At 47.3% G+C, this 27999-nt stretch overlaps 1 protein-coding gene across 1 annotated transcript in view; it reads right to left on the bottom strand.

Annotated features, from left to right (window-relative positions):
- Window positions 1-27999, bottom strand: part of LOC147898702 (AP-1 complex subunit gamma-2-like) — a 248603-nt gene that overhangs the window by 101896 nt on the left and 118708 nt on the right. The window contains exon 8 of the mRNA XM_087379135.1: window positions 23570-23733. Within this exon, the coding sequence (XP_087235261.1) occupies window positions 23570-23733 (164 nt within the window). The remainder of the gene's footprint in view (window positions 1-23569; window positions 23734-27999) is intronic.

The raw sequence follows: 27999 nt of genomic DNA, 5'->3' as shown, positions 1-27999 counted from the left end.
CTTATTTCTCTTTCATTCCTTTTCTTTCTATAAAAGGAAATCTTTTGTATAGGTTGAGTACAATACAGAGCTTAAAAAAGCAATTGATAAGATATCCACAAAGATGCCTATAGACCAAAGAACAGAAGCTGAAGGAAAGCAACGCGTCCTGATTCAAATGAGAATTGCTGACAGGATGGAAAAGGTGAGAGTTTAATTCTTCTCGTTGTTACATTTTTTAATCATTTTATGCATCTAACATGCAATGCTTGGATAGGTTTTGAATTGCATAGATCCAGGCTTGGGTGAGGCCTGATTGGAAAAGTTATTTGCCTTGCGATTTGATGGTTTGGACTCTTGTGTAACTTTGGAGAAGCTGCAACTCGTAGCAAAGTCTGATTTGAGATTGGAGGAAAAAATCAATTTTCTTTCCTTGTTGGAGGCTACAAAACCAATGCGGGATATGTATTTCATGCCTGTGGGGGATGTGGAGTATAGAGGGTGAGTTGTTCCTTTCATAAATAAACTTATTTTGTAGTGTTTGTATGTATTATAGAAGTGCCATAAGTCTTAGTTGTGTGAATACTTTGTTTTCCACTTGTGTAGATGGATAAATAGAGAGATATTTCTTGAGAAAGTAGAGACCCAGGCTTTGAAAGTTCTTGATGACTTGAGGATTGTAACAACCATGGGCGTTCTTTAGAGACACCAAAATATTACACAATGCAACAATATATGGACATAAAATTAGAAGGTAGAAAGCATTTGTTCTTAGCTCTACGATCAAAGGATTCAAAGATTGAGAGTAAGGGAGGAAAGAAAGCAGATGGTCTCTTTGAGTTGGACATGGCTGCTCACAGGGTTGTCTACAGGTTGATCCCTTTTAGTTTTAATGATGGTGCTTTTCTATTTGTTTTGTGAAGCTTATAACAACATTGAACTTGACAATCATTTTTGTTTGTCTCAATTTTTTTGTGAACCTTTCTTCATATATATAGGAGGTCCAAATAATTAGTGATTGTTGATTTGTAGGTATCTTGCTCGTTTGGCAAGAGAGAGAAAGATCTTAGAGATTTCAAATTTGTGCAAGAGTTGGGTGGAAATTGGTCAAGCTGCTTGCATGTATCCTCCTGGCATGCACAATCACTCTCAATGGGAACTTGCAAATTGTCCTTGGTGGATAGACTTCCCCAAGGGACAAGTCTTGGTGCGTGAGAGAGACTTTCACAAGAAATATGCTTCATCTAAGGACATTGAAGAAAGTAAGGATAAAATGGGGGAAAGCTCTAGAAAAACAAAAACACAAGCACAAAAACAAGAACAAGCTCAAAAGAAAGGTAAGAAATATACATACATGTTGAGTTTCTAATGTTGTTTATGATGAGGTTTTGGAATAGTATACTAATGTTATTCTTTCCTATCCATTTAGATGAGGAGCCATCTAGTCCACCAAGGCAAGATAAGGATCAAATGGAGCATGCAAGTAAGGTTCTAGTTATTTTTGTTTCTTGCTATTAGTGTTTCGAAATTTGCTTTGGTTGTGTTTGATATAAAATTTCCATGTAGGTTCACAATCTATCACAAAGTTAGTACAACATTATGTATTTCATAAGGCACAGTCACCGAATAGTCTATCGACTCATGGTATCACTCCATTATATGCTTGTATGGTGGGTGATTACATAACCATGGGCATGGACTTTTCACAGTCCAAGAAAAATGAAAAGTATACTATTTTGCATGAGTTTTTCATGACTGTAGTTAGTCCTGATCGAGACTACATGCGGTTGGGTAAGAAGATTAGTGGGCTGCGGATTTTATATTGGTTGACTTTCCCACTGGATTTCCACTTGATGAGAGAGGACCCATCCCAGTTTGGAACCTCTTGTTGGAGGACCATGTGCGTTATGGGCTTGCCGTTGCAATCACTATTGTTGTTATATGTCCTTTATTCCCATTTTTCTTGTATGAGATAGTGTCATTTGATTGTAGGACACTGTATTTCTTGGATGGAGCGCTTTGCATTTGTTCAAGGCTTGGAAGTTGTCAGACGTGTAGTCATTCATGATAAGCTTCCACATGGATACTGTAAATACCATGGTATAACTCTTAAGGTATGCTACAATTCCATGCATGGTGTGTTGTAATGCTACATTCATGAACTTTTTAATGTGTTTCTTTATGTGGGATTGATAGATGCCATGTTACATATAGTATGCATGCTAGGTTTTGATGGTAAAATCATATATTTCATTTGCATTCCATATGTGTGGTCACATGTAGTCTTTCATGCTATGATACTTATTGGCTAAGGTCATTCTTTGGTATGTGGTTCTCTATGCATGATTCACAGATGCAGTCATCTATGTTGGCTCTAGTATGTAGAGCTAAGAAGAATCCATCAATTTATTTGGAAGACAGTGTTCCACTATTTCAAAACCTTTCCATTGATCCGCTATCTGATTTATGGACTCACTTGTGCCTCCCTCTCAGTGAGAGGACAATAGTGCCTATGTCTTCTCAGATGGCTCGAGGTGGACTTGAGCGATGTTGTTACTTTGTTGGGTGCCTTTTGTCTCTCTTATGTGTTCCAGGAGGATTGGTTTTGGAGATGGGTTGTGGCAAAGCTCCTCTCATGCGTGCTTGTGAGGCTACTAGTAGACCTTGTTTTTCTTTTGATTCAGATAGCAGTATTATGGCTACCATTGTTGAGCCACTTGTAGCAGACCATTCTGGAAAACGGGTGAGGTCAGAGCATGATGGCGATGGGGATGAAGATAGAGTGGACCCCATCACAAATCCATATGATGATTAGTATGGTACTGAACTTAGATCTTTCTTTGATGACATTTGGATATTTTTGGATTGTTGTTATTGTGTCTTTTAACGTTTTGACTTACTATGGTTTCAAATGTATGTTTGATTGTAGTTTGTTACCATGCTATGCAGAAGAAATGGCAAGATTCATGTCAACTGAAAGAAGATATGATGAGAGGCATTCAGATAGGCCACGAGCTCGCATTTACTTTGTTGATGATGAGTGTCAAGAGGAGTAGAATATGATTTAAAAGACCATTTTGATGAGAGCTTGGTGATACTTGTGAAAAGAAGTCCCATTTTGAATATGGTAATATTGCTCTATGTATTATGCAATCCTATGCTTTCAAATGACACTTGGGTTCTCCCACATATGGGTGAAGTGGTATTAATGTTACTAAGTATAATTTCAAGCAATGTGGATGTTTTGATTGTAGGAAAATAAAACCTATTTTGAATGCAGAAGAATTGTTGTGTATGTGATGCAATCCCACGTTTTGAAGTGACACTTCACTTTCTTTTGATTACTAATGACACATATTGGAAGTTACATTATTGAGATAATTCTAATCAATTTTGTATCTTTTCTTGTATTGTTAGTCCAAAACATCACTTTTTGACCTCGGGTTTGTATACAAGTCATTTGACACCCAAATCATGTCAACTACAAGAAACATTAATCTTGAGATTTTAGTGAATCTAGACAACTCAAATCACATTACTTGGAAATGTACATTGGTTTATTGGATGACAAATGGGAATATGCTGATGGTACATTAACAAACTAGCTATTGGTGATCCAAGAGTAATCCATAGACACAATCTATTTCACATGCACAATTTAAATGGGATAGGAAGGACAAATACAATTACCATTTGAGAAAGCAAAATGTACAAGATGTTGTGCTTGGATAGTTAAATACAATGAAAACATTACAAAAGGCGTGGGATATGTTTGCAACTTTATATGAGGCAAATGAATACCTAGGATCTTGATGAAGAGAAAGCAAATCAATAAAAGCTTTTGACATAGCAATGAACTAGGACATGCGTATATAGTGAGACTCATAGGCATGAATATACAACTTGCAGCCATATGAGGGACTATGAAATATCAATAAATTGTGCAAGTCATCGTCAATAGACTCACTGAAGGATATGAGAATTGAGTTGTTGGAAAAGTGTTAGTTGCTTTAGTCTCTCCTATGCTACCAAGTCCAAGTTACATTATCAAGATAATTATAATATATTATCAACTTGCTTTACTCTCCCAAATATGGAAAGTAGGTTAAGTTTCATTTTGGAGATTCTTCCCAGATAGTGGATTTCACAGAGCTATGTTGGCTACCTCTATAAGGGATTGTGGAAAAGATCGCTCGCTTTTTCTCGCTCGCTCTATCGACTACCTCGTCTTCACAAGGCCTGTCTTCACGATGACTAAGGCAGCCAGGGCACGACTCACATGAGGAAAGAGTGCTTTGGCTTAGCTAGAGAAACAGTGCTTCTAGGCACATTTCAAGATCCACTGACGAAGGGCTGCTTTTCAACACTCTAGTACGACCGACAACCATGTATGCAAGGTGTGATCTCCCGATGATAGAGTGGAGGAGATTTGAGTGGCTACAAGTACCATGGGATCTAGGATGATTCGAAGTAAGTCCTCAGTCTCACATGAGATAGTACAGGCAGAGTTAGACATGACACCTCTCTAGGTCGATGCCATCTTTCAAACAATGACAATCATCCACAGAGTTTGGGCCTTACCTCACTAGAGACTACCAAGGCTGGCCTTAGAAAACCTCCAGATGTGGCTAGCGGAGAGTGGGATAGACACATTGTATGCATGTATATCCACATGGTTTGCTAGGCACAGTATTCAAATGGACAAGCTTCCCTCCTTTCAATACAACATGGATGCACCACCGGGGTCGATCTCGTCTCCAGCTCCATACATCTCGGACATGGGGGGAGGACCAAGACTTCCCCACCAAGATCTAGTTCTATTGCGACTACTTTCTGAGCATATTGGAGGAAGGATTCCAGAGGAGTCTCACATGCACAGAGGATCGCCATTGGACGAATGGGGTCTCGTCCCATCAGCTGAAGATTGAGACAGGGAGAGCTGCAAGTATACCCAGAGAGCACCGGATATGTATGTTATGCACATTGGGGTGGTTGAGAGTGCTTGCCCGGCCTACTATGAGATTCGGGGGCGATACCACTATCTCTATCAAGAGGGGAGTGGCTTTTGTCCACTCTCACGGTCGATCCACTTCCATGACTAGGTCTATGTTGGGCTCTATCCGATTGAGATGCGCCGGCATAGGGAGACTACTGTGACATATTAGAGAGCAGCAGGAGACAACTAGGCCACATGATACACAGATAGACCAAGCACAGCGACGCATCATAGACTTCTATGCATTTGAGTCAACTCCAGGACACAGCAGAGTGGAGAGGAGGAGGTAGGTGATATGAGGGTAGACTGGATCAGCGGAGAGAGCCGACACGGTTCTACTGAAGGAGGGACGCATAAACCACACACGACACATAGAGCGACTAGAGCACAGACTACTCAAGTCTGGCCTATCTCAGCTTTCCTAAGAGGAGAGCACCAAAGACGAGGAGTCACTCTAGACAAAGCTCAGCGGGTTCAAAGATCGAGGAGACCGCGTCCCCCACCACAACGTGAGACAGCTTGACAGATGCAGATCTGAGATATTTTCACAACTCACCGGAGAGCCACCACGGTGCCGGGGTTTTGATTTTGAGCCCTAGCTCTCAGTTTGCTTCAGCTTATATTACATTTTGCTTGACCTCTTGACCTCTTTAGCTTAGCATAGCTTAGTACTCAGCAAGGGCCCTAACGCGCCCTTTGCTCTAGCCCATTGAGGCTTGTATGAGTTTTCTTCTTGGTGTACTTTGTCCCATAGGCCCGCGAGGCCTTCCGAGGACATTAATATTTCTTTCTTACTTTTTATTTCTTTCTCCTTTTTCTTTCTTTCTCAAGCTCTTATGGGGAAAGGAAGAAGAAGAACCTTTGTTATTTTTGTGGAGAGAAATGGTCTCCTGACCATAGGAGCGACTGTAAAGCTAAATTTGGAGCTAAAGTCAGCACGATTATAGAGATTGATGAGGACATGAATCACACTACATTAGATCATGATGATGATGTAAAGTTTTCCAAAAAGGGTACTTCTTATCCCGTTGAATTTGGTGGTTCAACAAGTGAGCATTTAGAAAAAAAAGTTATTTAGCAAGCCAAATTTTCAAGTGCTTGTCAGCAATGGAAGCTTGAAGTTGCTTATGACTACTCTCTTGATGATACAATTTCTAATGCACTTTCCTGTATAGAGGATAATGAGATTTATTCTGAAAATTTATTACCCACAGTCAATATCCTTTCTCTTCTCCCATGCTTTTGGTGAAGAAGAAGGATGGCCTATATATAATGTGTATTGACTATAGCGACTTGAATAAAACCACTTCCCTATTCCAAGGATTGATGGCCTTTTGGATGAGCTGAAGGGGGCTAATGTTGTACTCCAGGTCTTGGTCACGGACTCCCACCAAGAGTCACACCTGGGTCGCCACCTCTGCAACATGCCAAGGTTGTTAGACCTTGGTCACACCTAGTCGCACCGTGTTCACATCTTGGTCACTCTGGAGCGAACAGTACATGACTTGGACATGACTTGACAGTACATGACTTGGGCATGACTTGGCAGTACATGACTTGTACAAGACCTGGACATGACTTGGATATGACGGGAGCAGTACATGACTAAAGAGTGCCAACCTCAACCTCGACCAACCATGGTCAAAGTTGATCAGAGTGAACTACTAGCGCACTGGACTGTAGCAGTTAAGAGAGTGCACATGTGCACAGACCGTACACCTGTTCGTGCACATGGGAAGCAATCAAGCAGTTAAGAGGTATAGGTGGTGCACCAACCCTCGCAACCAACTAGTGTCAGGAGCACATGAATTAGACAAGAGTACACATGGAGCACTGGATTCACTGACTTAGAATAGGCTGGAGAGTTGCAAAAGCCATCAAGGATGAAGCAGCTGACAAATGGCGGAACGGCTAAGGATGCAGGAAGACATCCAATAGGAAGAAGGGAAGGGGATTTCCAGCGAAGGGGAGCAGAGGAGGAGAAGGTGAAGAGGGGGAAACGGGAGAAAAGGGGGGACATTCTAGTAGGGGCGTGAGGGGGAGAGAGAGAGAGGCTAGAGTCAAGAGCTTGCCTTGTGTGTATCACCCATGGCATGTCTTACTTGCTTCTCGCACCAGTGGCCCTAGGCCTCCGGTAATACTTCCGGAAGTGTTAGGAACCCCCCCCTCAAACAGTTTATGGAGATCATGGTGGGACACTGCCGGTGTGGAGTAGCACAAGTAAAGTGGTGCTCTAGGGTCCTAGAGAGAGGTCTTATGCCGAAACGTTCTGAAACATTTGAAGGAGCTAGTGAGAGAACTAGGAGGTACTTAAGGAGAGTGGACTAAATACTCGACAAACCAAACTCGGTACAAGAAGCATTACGTGCGACGGAAGCTCACGAAGTCCTCAAGGTGAGCACAAAGTGAGCCCATTGGAGCAATAGCCAGAGCAAGTAACTTTATTGACACTCTCATTGACTTGGAACAACAGGGACCCTTGTGGTCAGATCCGGACTCCGGAGGAGAAGAAGTGTAAAGCGGAGAATAGGTGAAAGAAGAGGGTACGAAGGACGAAGGCTCCTCAGGGACTCATCAAGGTCAAGGCAGCCCCTCTCCTCCTCTTGCAACGATGTCTTCATCAACCACCACTTTTGCCAGAGTGGTGACTCCCTCTGCTCCTGACTCGACCTTTGCTAGACAAGCTGCTACCTCATCTGTTATGCGTAGCTCCGGGTTCCTAGCTAATCTTTCCTTCACATCTATCCCACTCAGGGGTACTTTTGCTCCAGCCATGCCTTTGCCTACCATGAAGGTTTCATCTCCCTTCCCATCCACACCGGTGCTGCCTTTTCCACCACCTCCTTCCTTCCCTACTACCTACTCATCCATGACTTCAACTCCGTTCCTCTCTTTCCCAAATGCTCTCCCGTCCTCTTTAACCCCCACATCTTCTATGTTCTCACCCTTTCCCTTTGGAACACCGAGGCCCTCCCCGTATGCTGTGTACACTTCCTCTATGGCTACACAAGTAGTGACTTTCCCATTGTGGTCCTCCACAAGAGGTGTTGTCGGTGTGGTCTCCTCCTCTGGAGCACCCCACTCATTGTGGCTCCATCAAGACTCCCTCCAACACTTGCATCTGCTTCAGCCTCTCAAGTGGGGATGGCTGTTCTCAGTCCTGTAGACAGAGTTAGACTTCTCGAGCTACTCAACAAGGTCCACGTGAAGACTCAAAAGTTTAAAGGCCACCTCCATTAGGATACGGAAGCTAATGTGAGGAAATTCCTCATAGCATGTAGAGCTAAAGGAGTGGAGAATGAGCATGCATTCCTCCACATCTTCCCCTCATTATTGGAGGATGCCACGGATGTATGGTACAACAGATCCCACCGTGACTGCCATAAACTGTATAAGGAGGGGGTTCCTAACACTTCTGAAGGTATTACCGGAGGCCTAGAGCCACTAGTGCGAGAAGCAAGTAACACATGCCATGAGTGTCACTGATGGTGCAAAGGCGAGTGCTAGTCGATGGTGTCAACGATGTGCAAGCGGTGCAAGTGCAGGAGTGATGTGAGCAAGAAGAAGACTAAAGCGGAACAACATCATAAAAGCCAACCCTTGACATGAGCAAAGCAGAACTCCAACCTCATGACACAGGGTCCGTTGTACCAGGTGAAGGGAGAGGAGGGGAGGAGAACACAATAGGAAGAGATCTTAGACAAGCGAGCAGAGATGGGAAGTAGCATAGTTAATTAGAGGAAATGAATAATATACTCATGAGAGTTACACCAGATGACTGATACACCAGGAGAAGATACATACGAGACGAGCTCTTGACTCTAGCCTCTCTCTCTCTCCCTCACGCCCCTTGATACACCAGGAGAAGATACACATGAGGCGAGCTCTTGACTCTAGCCTCTCTCTCTCTCTCCCTCACGCCCCTGCTAGAATGTCCCCCCTTTCCTCCTGTTTCCCCCTCTTCACCTTCTCCTCCTCTGCTCACCTTCGCTGGGAATCCCCTTCCCTTCTTCCTATTCGGATGTCTTTCTTCATCCTTAGCTGTTTCGCCGTTTGTCAGCCGCTTCGTCCTTGATGGCTTCTGCAACTCCCCAACCTCAATGAATTCATTGCTCCATGTGTATTCCTATCTATTTCATGTGCTCCTAACACTAGTTGGTTGCGAGGGTTGGTTCACCACCTATACCTCTTAACTGCTGGACTGCTTCCCATGTGCACCAACAAAAGCACCGCTTGTGCACTTGTGCACTCTCTTAACTGCTACAATCCAGTGCGCTAGTACTTCACTCTAATCAACTTTGCGGTCGAGGTGTAAAAGGCTGTGATGTATGCCAATGGACTACTAAACCACAACACAAAGACTTCAATCTCCTAACAATAGTTGTTGCACAAAAACCATTTGAAAAATAGGGGATTGACTAGTCATGTACTACTCCCGTCATATCCAAGTCATGTCCAGGTCTTGTAAAAGTCATGTATTGCCAAGTCTAAGTCATGTACTGTCAAGTCATGTCCAAGTCATGTACTATTCACTCCAGAGTGACCAAGAAGTGAACACATGTGAACACGGTGCGACTAGGTGTGACCAAGGTCTAACAACCTTGGCATGTTGTTCAAGTGGCCATGATGTGACCTAGGTGTGACTCTTGGTTGGAATTCGTGGCTGAGATCCAGAGTACAACTGAAATAAAACTAGCTCATGGCAATACAACTCCAAACTGAAATAAAACTAGCTCATGGCCATACAACTCCAAAACTGAAATAAAACTGACTCATGGTCATAGAACCCCAAAATTCCTTTATTTACATGAGAACTGCAGAATCCAAATGCACGGAGCTGGTAAAAAGAAATGCCAAAGTGAAAGATCCAAGAGCTACTGCTTGTTGGATGAAAGTCACGGAGTGTAGATGTCCCGGGGTTGGTCTTCGCCTCCTCAACTGTGTCCATGAGGCTGCGGATGTCTTCGTACTTGGATTTCTCCGAGCATTTCTGATTGTATAGCAAAAGATAGGGAAGCTCTTCTCTCGATGCCCCACATCAATCCATTCCCACTCTCTTGGGTCCCACTGCAAGAACCTAATAGGGGAACCACCATATAACTAGAGTCTCCAAGACCCCAACGCAAGGAGAAGAGGATCGGGGTCAGGATACCACTATGAGTCCTTGCCCCACTCCATGAAACCTGCAATCCTAGCAGGCTGAAAGGCAACCTCCAAAAGAATATCATCAGAAGATCTGGTAAGTCTGCCTCCCGCGACTGCACATCAAAGACTAGTGTATCCTCACATGCATCCTGCGAGGCAATAATCAGTAACGGAATACCTGTCCCTGAAAACGCTCCCCACCAAGTGGCCTCTGTGAATCAACATGTCATCTGTGTCAATCCACTCTGGCAAAATGGCTGCCTCTATCTGTTGTATCGTGACTGCACTACCTCTGAGGTGACCAACTACTAGAAGCCTCACATCCGCTCTGCTGCCCGCCGCCACTTCTCCTCGGCCCCCGCTCCATCCTGCCTCCCTTGCCATCTCGCCCTCCTGTCCCCTTGTTGCTTTTCTGCTCCCGTCCTTCTCCCCGCCTTCTCGCCTCCGCACCTCCTATTCCGCCCACCTCGCACCTCCCACCGACTCCCTGCCTCCCGCCAGCATGCCTCCCCCCGCCATTCCACCTCCTCCGTCCATCTTTCTCCTCCGCTTCCCCCGCCTTTCTCGTCCTCTTCTCCACCCCGCTTCCTTCCTCCGCAGGCGCTTCCCCCCCACCTTCCTTCCACTCCTTCACTCCCTCCTCCTCTCCTTCTCTCCTTCCTCTCTCCTTCCCCTTCTCCCTTCTCCCTTCCCTCACACCGTCTCCACCTCTCTCTTCGCCTCGCCTCCGCCTCCCCCTCGGATGCCCTTCTTCCTCTCCCCCCTTTTTTCTCTTCTTCCTTCCTACAGCAGGAGCATTTGTGCTTGTTCAGGTGAAATAAAATCTTGGTGGTGACCCTTGGTCTGGCCAGAGGGGCTCTATGGCAACACCCTCGACTCCCATAGCAATTAAGGTTCTTCTTTCCCCAGTTGGCAAGCAAGAGGTACAGCATGCAGTTCAGTCCCTCCAGGACAAGGCGCTCGTGGGTAGAATTGTGGGCCTCACGCCTACACAAAGACAGGTGCGAGAGTGATACAGGCGAGCTTGACATTAGAGGGCGACCACATCTAGGAGGTCATCATCTATGGAAGAGGCGTTTTTCTCATCCAGCTGAGCTCCCCCGACACTACCTCGACACTTGTGGAGAAGAGCCCCATCCTCCTTGGCCCGCACCTAGTTTACCTCTTTCCTTGGTATCATGGGTTTATAGTGGAGGACATGGACACGACACACCATGTTCCCCGTTTCCCGATTACGCTCCACTTCCTAGGGCTCCTCAAGGAGTATCGAGCCATTCTCCCCTCCATTGGTCGGGCATTTGGCATTGTGCTCAAGTCCTCGCCAGAGTCGGCTCCCTCAGTTGTAGCAGATGGAGTCCCCAGAATCAGACTGGTGATTGAGAGCCCAGAGTCCCTCCCAGAGTTGATCATCCGTAAGACCCTCGTCGAGGGCGGTACACTTCACCAGCGTGTGGAGATTTTTGGGCTACTAGGTCAGTGTTTTCGATGCAAACAGATGGGTCACCTCGCCAGAGATTGCCCCCGTGGCCACTCCCGAGCGCCTCCCCCCCCTGCCCCGTAGAGCAAGTAGAGCCAGCAGACCAGAGGCCCGCAACCCTCAGACAGGAGCAGCAGGAGTCTCAAACCCCCTGGATGACCCCTTCAGAAGGGGAGTGGACCTAGGTTAAAAAGAAAAAGAAACCAAGCAAGCAGGCTCGCAAGTGCTGTAGGCAAAGGGCCAAACGCAAAGAGAGAGAGACAAGTTTGTCCGCAAGGCTCTTGAGGAGGAGTAGTAGTAGAGCAGCAGGAGCCCTTACATGGGGATCCACCTCCCTTAGCGGAAGGGGCCACCGCCCAGCCAGATGTTCCTCACATGGCAGAGGTTCATCGCCCGCATGCACCCTCGCACCATCAGCGAACCCCAGGAGCTTCTGATGTGGTGATGGCAGACGATAGTCAAGCACCGGTTGAGGAGGAGTGGATTAGAATCCGAGATCAGAATTCGAGCGAGCCTGATCAGCAAAGGGAGTCTATGATCACCCCCTTCCCCCTCCCCCTCCAGATCCCTCCCCCCTTTACCCTCCACTCCTCCCCCCCCCACCCCCCTTGTTGTGATCACTCTCACCACCCGCCCCCTTCCCTTCATCCCCTCACCTCCTCCTGCCCCCACTGCCCTCCTCTCCACCTCTGCAGTAGGTTCCGCAGCCTCCCCCCCCTCCCAGGCTTCGACACCCCTGCCAGCAAGCAAGGGTAAGACGACATCCCCTTCTGCTCCCTCACCGCAGCATCAGGTCCATCCAGGGAGGGAGCCAGAGGGACGGGGCTCGTCCTCTAGGTCAGCTGATCCCCACCTCCAGCCTGGGTGCCCATTACCATGGTACTTCTGGAGGTTGGAACCCTGGAATTACCTGGAGATCTCGGACTCCTATCCTTACCATTGGAGGTAATGCTTATGATCCTACAGCCATGGAAGGGGGGTTTGATCAGCGTAGTGGGCTCTCATACACACCCTGTTTGGAGCTTCTAGTTTGCCTCCACGGGGTTGGAGAAGTGGACCCCAGAGGTGTTTGATTCTATTATGGGAGACCAGATAGCACGCATGATGGATGAGTGGATGGGAGCACGGGGACTGGATCTTTGGTACGTCCATGGGATGGAGGTGAATTTACAGCTTAGCTTCATGCGAGAGGAGCCGATGTGTGGTTTGGCAGTTGGAGTTATCAGATTGCCGCTTGAGGCCAACAGTGGATCATGCATACTACTGGCCTCTCCAGAAGTGTGCAGAGTGGTTCGGGGTGGAAGTCTCCTTCATGATAAAGTGGGCACGGAAGATCGACATTGAGCCCGTATCCACCCTAGTATGTCGTCGCACAGACACGGACTATTCGCCCTCAAAACCCCCGACAAAGTCACTTTAAGGCATTCTTTATGGAACAGGCACCCGCTCACACGAGAGCCTTGTTTTCTGCAACCCCGTCCTCATGACCTCGACCATAGTGAGTTGGAATGTGCACGAGCTCCACGACCGTGCTTGTAGTTAGCTGCAGTACCTGATACTCTGGCAGGAGTTGCAGAGGGCCGTGGTAGGGCAGACAGTGGACATCCTTTTGATCTAGGAGCATATGTTCTCAGCAGCAGACATCAGACGGCGTCCCCAACTCCTCCCAAGGAGAGGTCCGGAGGAGTGGTCCCCTGCAGTAGGATAGAGCAAAGGGGTCTGCATCTCGATTTCACAGACTTTGGCTCCAGAGGTCTACGACCAGGACGAGCTCATCCCAAGACTGGTAGTTTGGATGGGAGTCAGGATGGGAGAGTCTAGGATTGGGATCCTGAACATGTATGCCCCAACGTGCAGACAGCACCGCCCGACCTTTTGGAGGAGGCTAACAGAGAGTCTTCCGGATGTAGACTCCTAGATTGTAGGAGGAAACTTCAACAACCTGGAGTTTGGGGTAGGGAGGCGCCACATTCTCTGAGATGCCAACAGCAGAGCGTAGCACCTGGGAGCAGTTCATTTTCATGATCAATGGCAGAGACCCGTGGCGAGAGCCAGATTTCAACAGGACACCTGGCAGCCTCCTATTCTCTTTCGGACAAAGGAGATGGACTGCTTGAGAGACTAGACCGTTTCTACATTGGGGATTGGGCACTGCACAGAGGTGGCTCTACCGGGATTTTGGCAGGTACCACGATGTCAGACTACTCTCTCGTAGTACTTCACTTAGAGCAGCCCCGCCAAGGTCTCCCCCAAAAGGGGGTCCGCATCCTAGGACCTCCAGCAGGACGAGGAGATCCAACAGGACATGGTGGAGATTTGGGAGTAGTCAGAGATGACACCGGACGAGGGGCTGGGCGTGGCCGATGCGATCCAGAGGAGCACTGAGGAGCTAGAGACTCATGCCCTTAGGCGTAGGAGGATGCTTCAGGATCGTAAGCGGGCTTTGAGAAGGGACCTCGCCTCCATAGAGCGGCTCAGGGAGCAAGACCTAGGTTCCCAATGGCTTAGAGACAGGCTCAAGAGCGCTCGCGTTGAGCTTCAAGACATAGAAATTCAGCGGGCTGAGTTCTCTTATCACTCTTCCCAAGCCCGATGGGTACGGTAGGGGAACAGGATGACGAAGCAGTTCTTTCAGACCACTGGGCCCCGTTTGGCAGGCACACAACTGCAGCGTCTCTAGGATCCACAGGGCATCATGCACACTGACCCACAGGTGATATTAGACCTGACCACACGTTTCTACAGCCAGCTTTTTCAAACGGAGTGGATGACTCCAACTGGTATTGTGGCCCGAGAGGTAGTTTGGGATCATGTTCAAGTAGCGGTCTCGCAGGATTTATGCAGCAGGCTAGAGGAGCCTTTCACGGATGAGGAGCTCTAGGAAGCCCTCAAGGCTCTCCCGGCCTAGAAGTGTCCTGGCAAAGATGGCTTGACTCCGGCCTTCTTTCAGAACTTTTGGGAGATTATCTCCACCCCTTTCCAACTAGCATGCCAGGAGATATTTGACACGGGCTCCCTCCCTTGTTTCTTGAGCAGGGGTTGGATTTGTTTGATCTCGAAAGGGGGAGATAGGTCAGACATCCGATAGTGGAGACCGATCACTTTGCTTGATATTGCTTACAAGATCCTCGCGCCAAGGTCTTGAGCTTGCGGTTATAGCCCCATCTTACGGAGGATGCGTCAATTTTACGAGCAAAAACCTATGAGCAGGTTTATCCGAGCGTGTTTTTCAAGAGATTTTTAAAAATGTTTTTCTTTAGGAAACATGGTTTTTACACTTTTATTTTCACTAGAACTAGATCCCTTTATCATAAAAATATACAGACTAGTCACTCATTCATTTTTACACAACATAATTTTCTTATTTAGAGACATCCCTTTGTACCCCTGTTATTACCTTAAAAAAGTGTTGATTCCTTTAAGAAACATTCCTCATAATCACTCTCAATGTAATAATACTATGCATATATAATTACTTATTAACACATTTATATCATATGGCAATATCTTTTTAGTGTTTTTATAGCATATTTATGGACATGTTTCTAAAGAAGTTTAAATTACTATAAATAAGTATTAACTTAGGCTTATATATCACTCTCATAAAATACATGTAATATTTAATACTATATATGAAAGATTTTCCAAAATATAACTCCATAGATGTGCTCAAATGGGGTGTTCCGATCAATTTGAGTGGTTGAATGACTATATTTGGACATTGGATATGAAAGTTATGTCACTTTCAAAAGTGCTATCCAAGGTAGTTTCGCCAGCGAAACTACCTTGGGAGACTTGCTTCAAAGGGGTTTCGCTGGCGAAACTACCTGGATGGCTTGCTTCAATGAGTTTTCTTTGAAGAAACTCTTTCATGAAGATAGGTTGAGAGAGGGTTTTCAATGTCACCTCCTATTAAGTAAAAGTTGTAAGAAGGATCATAAGGGAATTTTCATAGAGAAGTCTACTCTACATGTGGGTTTCTTCAAAAGCCATCCCATTATGCTCTCACCATTCCTACAGATTCACCTAAAGATTTTTGTATAAAATAGGCATTGCTATAATACTTTGCATATTTCTAAGTGAAACTATGTTTTCTTCTGATCGATTTTTGCCATATTTATGCATAGTTGGAAGCTTTTTTTTTCCTTCGCTCGGACGCTCGGAAGATTTCGCTCAGAAAATGCTCGTCCCCTCTTACGGACATCATCCACGACACAGACGGGGTTTGTCCAAGAGCGCAGCATCCTAGACAACATCTTCACTTTTTGGGAGGCAGTGGATTGGTCCAAGGAGGAGTCATAGCCGTTGGCTGTCCTTCTCTTGATTTTAAGAAGGCCTATGACAGGGTGGAGTGGTCCTTCCTAGAGGGCACTATGTAGAGATTGGGTTTCTCAAACACATGGGTCAGAGGAGTTTCAATGCTCTATGCGAGGAGCTCTAGCCACATGCTTACCGCTTGTTCATGGAAGAGGCCTTGGGCTACTACTTGAGATCAGAGGTGGCGGGCCTCACAGGATTGAGGTTCCCAAGCCGACAGGAGGAACTGCTTGACTCTAAGTTTGCACATGACATGGCCTTGTATGTTGAGGTCACCACAACGAGTTTGGAGAGAGTCAAGGGAGACTTGGCTATCTACTGCGAGGCCTCGGGTGCGCGGATCAACTGGACAAAGTCTATAGGTTTCTTCACGGGCCATGAGGAGACACAGGAGATCCGTGAGTGGGGGAATGATTTTGGCTTCAGATGGATACCGCGGGGTTAGACAGCGAGATACCTCGGTTGCCAGGTTGGTATTCATATTACAGCAGAGCAACAGATCGCCCTGGTCCTTGAGAGTGTTTGGCACAAGCTTCTCTACTGAAGCTCGGCCAAGCTCTCCCTAGCAGGGCGTGCCTTAGTGGCAAACCAGGTCCTTCTCGCCACAGCCTAGTATATCGCTTGTTGGTGCTTTCATAGAGGATGCATTGGGCAGCTTCGACGGTTGGCTCGGAACTTCCTTTGGGCAGGATTGGACGACACGCGGAATACTAAAGCCCGGGTTGCTTGGCAGACGGTGATCATGCCACAGGAATTGGGTATCATAGATCGGGAGATGCAGAGCAGAGCCCTCTTGGGCAAGTTGGTTGTTCGCGGCCTCACTCCAAGTGCAGAGCCTTGGAAGCTCCTCTTATAGAGAGGGCTTCTGAGGAGTACCCCACGCACCGGAGGACAGTGGCAGCCTTCACACAGGTGGATCTTCTCAAAGGTTCCCCTTACAGGGAAGGGTTCCCCTTTGATGCGAAGCCTCCACAGGGTCTAGCAGAGACTAGCAGGGGGTCTCATTCGTATTCCGCCTAGATGCAGAGAGGAGTTTGAGCCTCAGCCCCTTATGTGGCACCCAGAGATCCGAGATCAAGAGGGGTGTATGCTTGGACAGCAGACGCACATTGGTTGGGCACAGTGGGACAGTGACCCGGTCGGGTCTTTTGGAAAATGGAGCAAATTATCCATGGAGTAAGAGGCGAGGCTTGGCACCGTAGTGCATCTCCGAGGGGCAGGGCAGCGGATGAGAGAGATTGACCTAGCCATCCGCAAGTTCTGATGGAAGAGACTTCACACTTGGAGGGACAACATTTGACTCGGGCAGTTTTCTCGGACTGGTGTCCCTTTAAGGATGATGATGCAGCGAGGCAGTACGCACTGCAACTTCTACTGTGTAGGACCTAGAGGCCTACTCCATCCGCTCACTGAGAGGGACCCTGAGATGGATGGGAGTCTTAATGGGATTCACTGGAAAATGATTAGAGTGGTGGGGCATTTGGGGAAGGAGTGGCACATTGACCCTCCCAGTATTTCTGAGCAGGATGCCCCCAGATGGCGCCTCTGGCTGTGGGAGGGTAGACCCTTGAGGGAGGTCCAGTGGGATCCGGGAGAGTGGTTCTGGCCTTGCAGGGTGGCCTTGTCGAGCAGATGGATGAGATGCCCTTCTTTTCCTATACCACACGGATTTGCAGGAGGCTTCAAATGGACTCTTCGAGGTGGACCCGCTCGAGGGAGCAGCATTGGGTGACCCAAAGAGTACCTCGAGATGTCCGTTCCAGGTTTTGGACACGGTTATGGTCCAGTTTGCGACCGAGAAAGATATCCTACTTCTTCTGGCTTGCCGCCCATGGAGGCTTGCCCATCAGACCATGGTTGGAGTAGATGCAAGTGGAGGGGCAATGCCATTGTTGCTTTGGTGGTTTCCTAGAGACGATTCTGCTCCGCCTTTGGAGTTGTCTCGCAGAGTAGCAAGGATTTGGATGGGAGCCCTCAAGATCATGACCCGCATGCAAAGTCTTCAGAGGGACTACACCTGGGGGATGGTGGCCTGGTGGACAGAGGGAGGACATGCATTCTAGATCAATGACGTCTCCCCAACCTACCGGATACAGGGTTAGAGCATACAGAGGATAGCGCTCCATTAGTCCCTCCTGATAGCCAAGCTCCCCTTTCTCCTCCAGAGGAAAGCGTTTGGGAGGTGGTAGCCAGTATCGCTGTGTGGAACATCTGGGTGGCTCGTTGCAGTCTCGTGATGGGTGAGCATCAGGTTCCACCCTCGGCTACCATGGTCACCATCTGGCAGGATATCATCTATACTCTACACTCCACTTGGGAGTGTGGGCTCCAGGCTCTAGAGCGACTATTGAGCGGCGTGCTCAATTCTGCAAGGCTTGGCCTGCAGGAATCTTCTACATCTTCACTCCGAGAGGGATTTACTGGCTGTACAGTCCCCCCACTTGGCTGTTAGCCCTAGTACCAAAGATTCCCTAGGTAGTGAGCTGGGTTTCTCTAGAACAGGCCGATTTTTCTTTCAGTCTTTTCTTGGTTTTTTCGATACTCAGTACCTTCGGGGCTGCCGTTTTGTATGAAGTCAATCAAGCATTAATAGAAGGTTCCTTTCTTTGAAAAAAAAAGAAGAAGAAGTCTCAGATTCTCTAGAAGTCTCCTAAAGGCCTGCCAGGTGCCTACTGTAGAAGCAGGTCCCCTCTCCCATCTAGACCACTGCATATAATGTGACACTCCAAGTAGCCTGCCATGGTCATTCAAAATCGAGTCATTCCACATGACTAGCTGCCTGTGAATTTCTTCACGAGAGGTGGGTGCAACTCTTCGAAGAGTGTTTCTGAAGCAGCCCCAAGCTTTCAAAATAGCAGCCAGGAGAGGGGAAGGGGGAGATTTGAGATGATCCATCTAATGCTGTCCATCCAATCTCCCCCATGAGATGGAGTACACGAATGAATGCTGCGTGAGAAAAAATCTTTCCAAGGCTCTTGTCTAGGCATCAATCCACGTACTACGAACTTGTAGAGTAAGGCCATACACTGCAAGTTCGGGTCAATAATATTGAGACCTCCTTCTCCTATGTGGAGAATGAGGGTCTCCCAAGCCACCCTGGCTACAACATCTTAGGTGCCATCTAAACCGCTCCATAGGAAGTTCCTGATAGGTCTCATGAGCTAAGCGATACAACCTCTAGATCAGCACCAACATGAGCAAACAAATCAAGCAGTGGCCAATAATACCTGGTTCACAACCACAACTCTAGATGCAAGGTCAAGTCTGGAAGAACTCCAAAAGATGAGTTTTATCCTGATACTCTCCAACACGGTAGCAAACTACTGTGCCGGAGAGATGCCCGCCCCAACCTGGCATCCTAGATATCTGACGGAAATGCCCCTCTGAATCCAAGTGAACCCTACGTCATTCCCCGAGTCTGGAGTGTCCTCATCACTGATCTAAAAGCCATTGGATTTGTTCCAATTAATGTGTGCACCTGCTGCAATGCAAAACAAATCCAATGCCGTCCTGAATGAAGTCAGTGTCTGTGGAGTGGCATCCAAAAAAACAGCCGTATCATCTGCCAACTCACTGTCTAAGAGCTCATCCTTCTACCTCAAGGGAAGCCTTAGATCTACAATACCATCTTGAGCTCTAATGTAATAGCTCATGGCTTCAGCCACAAATAAGAACAGAAAGGGGACTAAGGGGCATCCCTAGCGGAATGATCTGGTAATCTCAAACCTGTCCCCCCTGACTCCACCAAGAAGAACCTGGTTGTGGGCTGATCTGTAGAGGGCTGACACCCCTCTGATCCATGCATCTGAGAAGCCAAAGCGAGTAAGTGTGCCCTCCAAAAAGCCCCAATCTACCCTGTCATAAGCTTTCTCAAAGTCCAAGAGTAGAATAGCCACAGCCTGTGGCCATTATGCATGGCCCAATCCGAAGCCTCCCAAAATGAGAAGATGTTGTCAAAGATGCTCCTGCCATGCACAAATCCCATCTACGTATCATGGATAAGATCTAGAAGAAAGGGCTGCAAATGAAGGCTGATAGCTTTAGCTAAGATTTTATACAAGGTACCCATCAAGATAATCGGTCTCCACTGAGACACTAAATTCCTGCAACCCCCTTTCGGAATCAAATGAATGAGGTCCTCCGTAAGTGAGTTTGGCATCTCACTCAAGTCCCAAACACCCTGCAGGGCTGAGGTAATGTGATCTCCAATCTGATTCCAAAAAGTAATTAAAAACAAGGGGGTAAGTCCATCTGAACCAAGACACTTGCCCTTCTGAAGGACAAAGAGAGCAGTCCTGAACTCTATGTTGGTGAAGGGTGCATCCTGAGTGTCAGCATTTGCTGCTGTAAGAAGAGAGGCATAGAAATCGGTGGCAACTTGCAAGACGGCATCTGGATGTGTCTGAAGAACTCCGCCTGAGAGTCGACAAGCTGTGAGACACTCTCCCTACTTTGTCTGGGGCCAAGAGCAGCGAAGAATTGCTTGTTGACCCTACCTCCCATCTAAATCTAAAATGACTCTCTGGCATGAAAGGCATACTCTGCTCTCTGATCTAAAAGTGACTACTGCTGGGTCCTTGCTAAAACAAGACGCTCTTGAATCCAAGCATCTGTAGGCCTCTTCTGCTCCTCCCTCTAAAGGGCAGCCAACTGCTGATGGATACCTATCTCATGCCTGAGGATCTCACCCCTCCTGATACGAGCAACTGAAAGATAAAAGTCGCTAATACCAGAAAGGGCTTCAGCTAAGTCTGACGGAGAAAGATGCCCATCCTGCATATGAGATACCAAGGTCCTTAACACTGTCTCTGCAAGGCCCTCCTCTGCATAAAAGGCATCTGGAATCCCAACACTAGCAGAGCAGCCCCTCACATGAGTTACTGAAACCATCAGAATCACTAGAAAATGATCCGAAGTGGACACCCCAGCTGCAATGCTAACAGTACCACCTTTGTCAACAGCCCAATCATCCACATAAAATCTGTCAATCCGTGCATGAGACATCTACAATCTCCTGTTCGACCAAGAAAACAGGAGAGAATGTGGCTGAGTGTGAAAAGCATCATCGTGCCAATCATCCCTGCCACTGTACTAAAAAGGAAGGCATCCCAAGCTGCTCTCTCTAGGGAGTGGATACCACCTTCCATACTGCCCCTTTTGTTAGAGGGCATTTCAACCATGTTGAAATCGCCCCCTATAATCCAAGCCTCTACAATATGTGACCAAGAGAGCAGTTCCTTCCAAATAAGAACATAGTCCCCTCTAGAATTGGGTGCATAGATGTTTAAAGACCAACCTTATGCCCACCAATCAAAAGTATAATCCACTGAGCTCTGGAAGGGACTCTGATCCCGTGTCCAACCACGAAGGGGAGTATAGAAGAATGCAAGTATCTCCCCCAGTGCCCAAGGCGGGTGACCAAAAAGTATGACCTAAGAGAAGCTTACCTCACTTGGCACAATCCCTGACATCCAATTTGTGTTCTTGAATCATAAGAATATCAATGGGTCCCCCAGTAAAACTTGGAGGAAGTTGGTTACGAATCAGCTGCTTATGGCGGCGGTGAGGTACACCCCTGAGGCCCTAAATGTTCCAACTGACAATCCTCATCTATTGCGAGAGGAAGAGGCCGGATGGAAGATCCTACCCAACCTGGTAGTGGAGAAAACCCTCTCATGCAAAAGGTTACTCCTATCAAGAGGAGGGAACTCAACTGGGGATAGCACACCCACACTTGCTGAGGGGGAAACTCTGTCCATGGATGTCTAAAAGATGTGCTCCCCGAGCGTAGAGGGTACAAACTCCTCCTCTGCCTCAAACTCGGCCAAGTCTACCAGAACTGGAAGTCAACTAGGGATAGCACACCCACACTTGCTGAGGGGGAAACTCTGTCCATGGATGTCTAAAAGATGTGCTCCCCGAGCGTAGAGGGTACAAAATCCTCCTCTGCCTCAAACTCAGCCAAGTCTGCCAGAACTGAAAATGAATTCCTGCGAAGTACCTCTAGCGCAGGATTGTGAAGAAGCCCTGCGAAAGGAGGAGTGGAACCAATAACCCCCTTACCTGTGTCAGGTGTAGACCGAAGTGCAAGAGAAGGAGGTAGGTGCTGCAAATTGCATGACATCGGCCATGACTTTGGCGTTGTTCTCAAGTAAGGCACAGGTCTCTGCAATAAGGATGTCCCTAGGTGAGAGCTCCTGCACATGAACACCTAGAGGGGCAGGAGCAGTCTCATCTGCACAAGGAACCAGGACATGAATGTCTCCTGCCTGAAGTGAAGGATCCACGGCGCCATCAGTGGTGGTAGCTTGAGGTGGAACTGGCTCCCCAACTCTGACAGGCACCCAACGGGGGACGACTGAAACAGGACGTGCTAACTGGCCTGTCCGCGCTGAAGAAATACTAGGACGAGATGTTGATAGTCCTGGCTGCACTGAAGAAGTACCAGAACGAGAGGCCAGTCCTGGCTGTGAAGTCGAAGGTCTATCAACGCGGGAAGAGGTAGGAGTTGGTTGTTGAGGAAGGTCCAGGTCGGGTGGAGCTGTGGGGCGCACCCGTGGACCTTTTAGGTCTTTTCTTCTTTCTTTTCCTTGGGCAATCTTTGGCAAAGTGCCCAAGGGTCCTACAAATCCTACACTGATCCTGTCTCCCTGCTATCTCGACTCTCTGTCTGAAGAAGGAGCCATCTAGATGCTGAAGCATAATGTGGTCATCCGAGATGTTAGGGTCAGAGACAATGACCCTAACATGCGGAGGTAGGGGGCGGGGGTAGGGGTTGGGGTAGGGGCGAGGGTAGGGGCTGGGCTGGTGGGGGGGAAAGGGTGGGGGTAGAGGGCGGGGGAGAGGGCTGAGGGAGCGGGGTGAAAGGGCAGGGGTAGAGGGTGGGGGAGAGGGCTGAGAGAGCGGGGGAAGGAGGCGGGTGTAGAGGGCGGGGGAGGGGGCTGAGCTGCGGGAGAAGGGGCGGGTGTAGAGGGCGGGAGAGAGGGCTGAGGGAGTGGGGGGAAGGGGGCTGAGAGAGGGAGGCAAGGAGAGGCTGAGGGAGGAGGGAGAGGTGAGGCAGGGAGGGAAGGAGAGGGGGCAGCTAGGGAGTCGGGGAGCAGCAGCAGCTCACGATGACATTTTTCTGATCTATCTACTACCAAATTGTTAAAGGTAGATAGGAATAAAATTGTCTTTAAGCATAGCTTAAGATTTCTCCATAGGTGGCTGTATAACAGATAAGTTTGATTTTGATCTTTATTTGCAATTGAAACTGACTTTTCCAATTCTGAGCACTCCGAGGTTACTTCAATTCCGGCCTCCTGTCCCTTTACAAGTACCATACAGCTTGCTTAATGCAAGGACAACAGGAAATCACCAAAGCCATCCCTTGGACACCCAAGTGATAAACGGGCTATTGGTGGTGTGAGATGCAAGTTCAGTCAGCCTCAGACGACTGATGTAGGTACACATTGCAACAAATTTTCCTCAAAGGCAGGCCGGTTCTCAATCCAATTATTAGATGAAATTATCCACAATAAAATTCCTCTTTAACCACATGAGAATAAACTATTTAAGCCACAGATAGATACGAGTCTTTATGAACTATAAATTATTCACTTCTAATTAATCGTGCCTTGAAAGACTAACTGTATAGTGGAAAGACAAGTTCATACTTCTGTACAACGGAGCAGATCTTCACAGCGAGGTCCCCTTTAAACTCACGATCGCTCGTTTTCAAGTACTCAAGGAGGTCCATTGTCAAGGTTTTCACATTACTCTCATTTGCCAAAGCATACACCAATTCTAGTGCTCTTCTCCTGATCGAGACATCTGGATCCTGTACGTGTGTTATAATCATGAATCTGAATTAATTGTGTGAAACACCTGCAAGCTTGAATGACAAGTAATGACATCCATGGTTATTATTAATTCTTTTGCTATTATTTTCCCTGGTTTTAAATGCATTTTACCCCCGGTAAAAATCTCAATAATAATATTTAAAGAGTTGATACTGTAAACAGAATCTCTGGAGATCACAGTAAAGATGTACACCTCCCTTATTTCTTTAAAAACTGCAAACAGTTGGCCTCTAAACAGTATCCATGCCCCCCTGTTCCCATATCCGCATCCATGCCCCCCTCTTCTATATCCCACATTTTAACAACCCAAATCCCTCTTTGTTGGTATGATGTACTTGTGCCTTTAAGTACTTCATGTCCAATGGTGGAAAATGCTTTTCTTTCTCCAAGGTAAAACTAATTGAGGGAAATCCCTTATCAAGTAATGAGATTGTTCAGTTCTCTCATATAAAAGTTTGTGAATTAATGATGTTTTCTTGTGTCAGAGTACTGCAGCCATAAGGACAAGAGATATTTCCATCAGACTTCTCTCCAAGTGATACAGCAGAGAAATCTATTATACGGTGGGCAAGGTTGACCATTCAAGATGCTAAGGATCAGCCTACTTTGGGGAAAACCAGGGCCAGCACTCTAAAAAATCAGAAAAAGGTCAATTTTGCTTTGATGACCTCAGTGATGGAAGCTGAAAATGAGCCTCAGTGCTTCAAGGATGCTCAGCATAATCCGGCATGGTAGAAAGCTATGGAAGCTGAGATTAAATCCATTGAGAAGAATGCCACATGGGACGTGGTTGATGCGCCCATTGGAAAAAAAATGGTTGGCACGAAAATGGATTTCTAAGGTGAAATACCATTCAAATGGCACAGTTGAGAAATACAAAGCCCGTTTGGTTGCCAAGGGGTATGCACAAGAGGAGGGGATAGATTATGAGGAGACTTTTGCTCCAGTGGCCAAGATGACCACCATTCGTTCTATCAGCTCTCTTGCTGCGTTTTATGGTTGGTCAGTGTACCAGATGGATGTCAAGACCGCTTTCCTCAATGGAGATCTTAAAGAGGAGGTCTATGTACAGCAACCCCAAAGTTTTGAGGTGAAGGGACAAAAGCACAAGGTATGCAAGCTCAGGAAGGCTCTATATGGGCTGAAGCAAGCACCTCGTGCGTGGTATCATAAGATACATCGGTTTTTGACGTCCCAGGGCTTCGTAAACACTCATACAGAGCCAAATCTGTATGTTCTACAGCAAAAATCAGAATTGGTCATGTTGGTACTATATGTGGATAACATCATACTCATTGGTAATGATTTGCAGCAAAATACAGCAATGCAGTCCGCTTTATGTCACAACTTTGACATGACAGATTTGCGCCTATTGCATTATTGTCTTGGCATTGAGTTTTGGCAGACCCATGATGGGATTTCTATGTCACAGACAAAGTATTCGAAGGGGTTGTTGCATAAATTTAAAATGGAGAACGGTAAGCCTGTGGCTACTTCATTGGAAAAGAGGCTCAAGCTGAGTAAGCATGATACTTCTAAAAAGTTTGATGGCACTTTGTACATGCAGTTGGTTGGCAGTTTGATATATCTATGCTCCACACGGCCTGATATTGCCTACACCACAGGGCTTTTGAGCCAATTCATGTATTGTCCCATGATCACACATTGGAATGCAGCCAAGAGGGTTCTCAGATATGTCCATGGCACTCTCTCTCTCTTGGATTGCATTATGCTTCAGATTGTGATCTAGAGCTGAGTGGTTTCACCGACTCAGATTGATCAGGGGACATTGACAACAGACGGTCCACTCTTGGCTTTCTCATTGGGTTCAGCCTGTATCTCATGGCTCAGTAAGAAGCAAGAGCGAGTCTCTCTTTCATCTAGTGAAGTAGAGTACAAAGCTGCAAATTCAGCCACTACAGCGTTAATGTGGTTAAGGAAGCTTTTGCATGACTTGCATCATGCACAGGATGGCGAAGCAAACTCTATCTTCTGTGACAACCAGAGTTGCATTGCCAAAGCCAACAATCCTGTCTTTCATGCTCGCATGAAACACATTGAAAATCATTATCATTATGTACGAGATTGTATTTCTGATGGCTTCACTGATCTCATCTATTGTCCATCTGAGGACAATGTGGCGGATATCTTCACCAAAGTCCTGTCAACAGATCTTTTCTTACAACATTGACATGGCTTGGGGATCAGAGACATTCTCACAATGCCAAGGGGGGTTGTAAAGTGATTCACAATGACATTGTTTTCATGTACTCCCATAGGTTGCATATCCATCTAGATGAATTTGTGCAACCATGGTACTTTAGGTACTGCAGGGTACACCTGAGCGTTTCCAGGGTACTTTCAGCCATATCTTTGAGGGGGGATTTGTAAGATATTACAAAGATATGGTGTTGTAGGCATAAAGTCAACCATATGGTTGATCAGTAGTACTTGGGTACTATATATACCAAGTACTTGTATTGTTTCATTTGAACATTTCTATTGAAGCTTTCTTGTGAATGCACTCTTGCTCACTTGTGTTCACAACCTGTCTCCACTTTGTTCCTACAGTATCTCTGTGTCTCTTGGCACATTTCCTGGGTCACACCCAAGGCCCTAAGAACATTCTCTTGGATGGTTGCTAGGTCTGTAATCTGTGCATTTGATTGGTCCTAGAAATGGGCACTCAGGTGGGGTGTGATTTTTTTATATCCCTCTCAACGAGACGGCATCACTCTTGTGGAACACTAATGCCCATAATCCAAAGCAAGGGGGTCCACCCTTAAATGCTAGACCTAGCCCCCATGACCTAACGGAACTGTAGAAAAACATTCACCTTCTTTTGCAAAGCATGTTCTCGTAAATATTTTGAAATAAATAGAAACATGACCAAGCAAGTGGATATAGGTTTGAAGAAAAGTGGCATTCCCTTTATCTTTCATTCTATTGTCCTCAACCATAATAAGCATCCCGGATGTCAAGAAATTCCTGAAACATAGCTTCGTCCATCCATTTTGCATGTATGGATGGAAATCCTCTAAACTTTAAAAGATACATCTTTCAATTCTTTGCTCGTCTTCTAGTGGTGAAGTTATGGAAGGTGACTTGCTCCAGAATCAAAACTATCTCATTATCTTCAACTTCGGGTGGGTCTTCAAGACTTGGCTCTAGAGGGGGTTCCCCAACAAAGAGTTTGATCAAGCTGATGTGGACGGCATTGTGGACCTTCTAGTGGGTTGGAAGGTGAAACCAGCCTTCAATAAATTAAAGGGTAGTAAAACTAACAAGTAACCAGTCAACACTGTTACATTAACAATTCAGCAAAAGTATTACTAGTAGACCGAGAGCTAGAGTGCGGCGTAGTAGACTGAGAGCTAGAGTGCCGCTGCACTCTAGCTCCCAATGCAGGGGCACTCTAGCTAGAGTGCCCTTGCACAGAAAAGTGGAGGCAGATTGTCCTGGCTGCTCCTTTCAAACTGTGATTGTGGGGGACATCGCTGAGCTGCTGCTCCTCCCCGCTCCCTTGTTGCCCCCTCTCCCTCAGCCCCTCCCTTAGCCCCTCTCCCTCGCCCTCAGCCCCTCCCCCTCCCCCTCCCTCAGCCCCTCCCTCCCTCCTCCTCCTCTTCCTCTCGGCCTGCTCCCCTTCCCTGCCTCTCAGCCCCCTCCTCCCCTCCTCTCCCTTGCTCCCTACCCCCGCCTCTACCGCGCCCTCTACCCCACTCCCTTCCCTCCACCTCTACCCCGCTCCCTACCCCCCGCCTCTACCCCCCTCTCCTCTACCCCGCTCCCTACTCCCCGCCTCTACCCCACTCTCCTCTACCCCCCTCTCTTCTACCCCGCTCCCTACCCCCGCCTCAGCCCTCTCCTCTCCCCCACTCCCTACCCTCTGCCTCAGCCCTCTCTTCTACCCCCCTCTCGTCTCCCCCGCTCCCTATCCCGCCACCTCAGCCCTCTCCTCTACCCCCCTCCTCTTCCCTTCCCCTTCTTTGCTTCCTGTCTCCCCCCTCTTTCCTTCTTCTGCAGTGCTTCTTGGAGCGGACGGAGCCTCAAAAGTGTTCAAATTGGCCTCCTCACCTCGATTGGCGATGGATATTCCATCAGCCAATCCTATTCCACCTCCATGGCTGCGAAAACTATTACATTTTCTAAAGACGAGTTGCAGCAGCTCAAGAAGGACGTAGAGATTGAATGCTCTACCACGTTGATCGCACGCATCTTTGGGTCTCACCCTTCCAGATCCCAAG

This window comes from Dipteris shenzhenensis, chromosome 9 (assembly GCF_047967505.1).
Source record: "Dipteris shenzhenensis isolate YYH24624 ecotype China chromosome 9, Dip_SZ_1.0, whole genome shotgun sequence".
Lineage (NCBI taxonomy): Eukaryota > Viridiplantae > Streptophyta > Polypodiopsida > Gleicheniales > Dipteridaceae > Dipteris > Dipteris shenzhenensis.
This window is presented reverse-complemented; position numbering and strand designations above follow the sequence as displayed.